Source organism: Coenobita brevimanus, chromosome 6 (assembly GCF_032717465.1).
Source record: "Coenobita brevimanus isolate Jiangsu-jjx chromosome 6, ASM3271746v2, whole genome shotgun sequence".
In the NCBI taxonomy this organism is placed as follows: domain Eukaryota; kingdom Metazoa; phylum Arthropoda; class Malacostraca; order Decapoda; family Coenobitidae; genus Coenobita; species Coenobita brevimanus.
Window position 1 is genome coordinate 22,103,158 of NC_136959.1, and position 2,423 is coordinate 22,105,580.

At 39.7% G+C, this 2,423-nt stretch overlaps 1 protein-coding gene across 1 annotated transcript; it reads left to right on the top strand.

The window, feature by feature from the left end:
- The first annotated feature begins 1,705 nt into the window (after positions 1–1,705).
- Positions 1,706–2,119, top strand: LOC145400543 (uncharacterized). The gene has a single exon (XM_080273065.1). The coding sequence runs from the start codon at positions 1,706–1,708 to the stop codon at positions 2,117–2,119; it is 414 nt and encodes a 137-aa protein (XP_080129191.1).
- The last annotated feature ends 304 nt before the right edge of the window (positions 2,120–2,423 follow it).

Here is a 2,423-nt window from a genome sequence, read left to right on the forward strand (position 1 = left end):
TTCTTGTCATTAATACATTCATCTTTAGCACCATAAAAATATTGTTTTTTTATTATGTCCCTCTATTGTTTCCCTGACTGATTTGTATATTGTACTAATATTCTGAAAGAGCTTATCTGTTAACCCGCCCTGTCCCAACCGATTTTCCACCACTGGCTCCCCCCAATCCCGACCAATTTTGGAAAAAAAAAATTTTGGCCCAAACCTCTGCTTTTGGTGAGAATCATCGAAAATTCATAGAGAAATCGCTCACCTAAGGTTTAAAATACTCAGTACAGATAGTAGTACTCCTTACCTTACTGGGTTTTCTATCAGGCTGGCTCCAAAGAAAATGAGTTCTATGGAAGGGTAACTATTCCACACCACTCATAAATGGTATTTATTTATTTATTTGGTACGAATTTATATGTAGCACGAGAGTATATTGGTTTTCAAACAGTAATATAGGCAATATAAGCATTGTTTCACTCACTAACACAACATACCTGACCTTTTTTGGCGACATTACCCGATCATCATTTCTGACTTTCTTCCTCTAATGCTACGTAAACTTTGTCCTCCACATTGTCATCGATTGGGGAATCACTCTGGCCCTGAATGTCTTTATTGGCCAGGTAACTGGTAACAGGTGAATTGTCGAGACAATGGCATGCAGGGGGGGGTAGGTTATACTGGGTAAGGCATTGTCCCTGCCTGGCATCTTGTAGAGGAATAGAGGAAGGTGTTTCGTGTAAACGTACCAAAAATCATGCGCGAAAATTTAAAATTGTGCAAATTATGAACCTTGCAATTACGCGACGTACCGGTATGTTGACTGGTCTAGCTGTGACAAAACGTTGCGACGTACCCGTACGTTGACGGGATGCCTGAGGTTATTACGTCCATTATATCGCCACACATATCACCACACAATCTACTACTCTGTCACACTACCACCACACCACCTATTCTATCCACCAAACTAGAATCGCCCCCTAACTCAGTCATACTAACACCACACCTTATAGTTTCTATTGCATTGCCACCACACCTCATACTTTGTCACACTACTACACATACACTACCAAACTACTACCACACCCCTTGTTCTCCGTCACATTATCATCATGCATACCAATTCACTGTGTTTCACTATATTCCAGTCAGCAACCACACCTTAGCGTCAGTAATCTCCAACACAAATATATTTCATCTCATTCAACCGTTTTCGAATTTTTTTCCGTCCCCCTTTAAGCTCCGGTAAGGACTGTGGACAAATAGGCGACCATGTTCCACTGGTAGCCGAATTAAGAGTCAGATTAAAAATGGTAAAGAAGAAACAACAACAGCCAAGAAGAGATTGGAGTGTGCTACAACGGGAGGAGGTTAAGGCAGCCTTCAAAGTAGAAGTAAGAAATAAGTATGAAATGTTGGAAGATGATATTGAGGGAGGTGAAGAAGTTGAGAGAGACTGGAATAATATACTGACAGTATTGCTGGGAACAGTGGAGAAAGTGGTGCCAGAGGATAGGAGGAAAGCAAATCAGAGATGGATGACGGAGGAAATTCTGACTCTGGTGGAAGAGAGAAGGTGCTGTAAAGGGATCCACGGAGATATGAATTGGATAGAGAACTGAAGAGGAAATGTCGTGAGAGAAAGGAGGAATGGTGGAATCAACAGTGCCAAGAAATGGAACAACTTGACCGGATGCACCTGCAACTAAGGATGTATGGGAAATTGAAAGAGATCACTGGTAAGAGGAACTCAACAAGAAGCTCAACAATAAGAGATAAACAAGGAAATGTATTGATGAAAATATCAGAGGTTTTTGAAAGATGGGAACAACATGTAAAGGAACTGCATGACGATGGAAGAGGTGAGAGACCTGAGATCGTGGGAGAATTGGAAGGACCATCCATCTTACAAGAGGAAATAAAAGAAGCAATCAAAGGTATGAGACAAGGAAAACCTGTTGGAGAAGATCAAGTTTCAGTTGAAATGGTGGAGGCAGGTGGGGATTACATCAAGAAAAATATATCTGATATGGCCAACCTCATCTATGATAAGCGTTACATTCCAGAAATGATGAGGGAATCAGTGTTTATAGCTATACTTAAGGAAGAAGGAACAATAGTGTGAACAACATAGGACAATAAGTATAATGAGCCAGATAGGTAACATTATATTAAGAGTGATAAGAAATAGAATACCGGTACATGGAAAGGTCGACAATTATGTGTCTGAAGAACAATGTGGGTTTAGAAAATGAAAAGGAACAATAAATGCCATTTTTTCATTGAGAGTGATATTAGAAAGAGAGATAGAAATGCAAAAGGATGATTATATGTGTTTCATCAATTTTGAAAAAGCTTTTGATACAGTGTGGCATGAGGAAATGATAAATATGTTACAAGAAATTGGTGTGGATGGAAAAGACATCAGA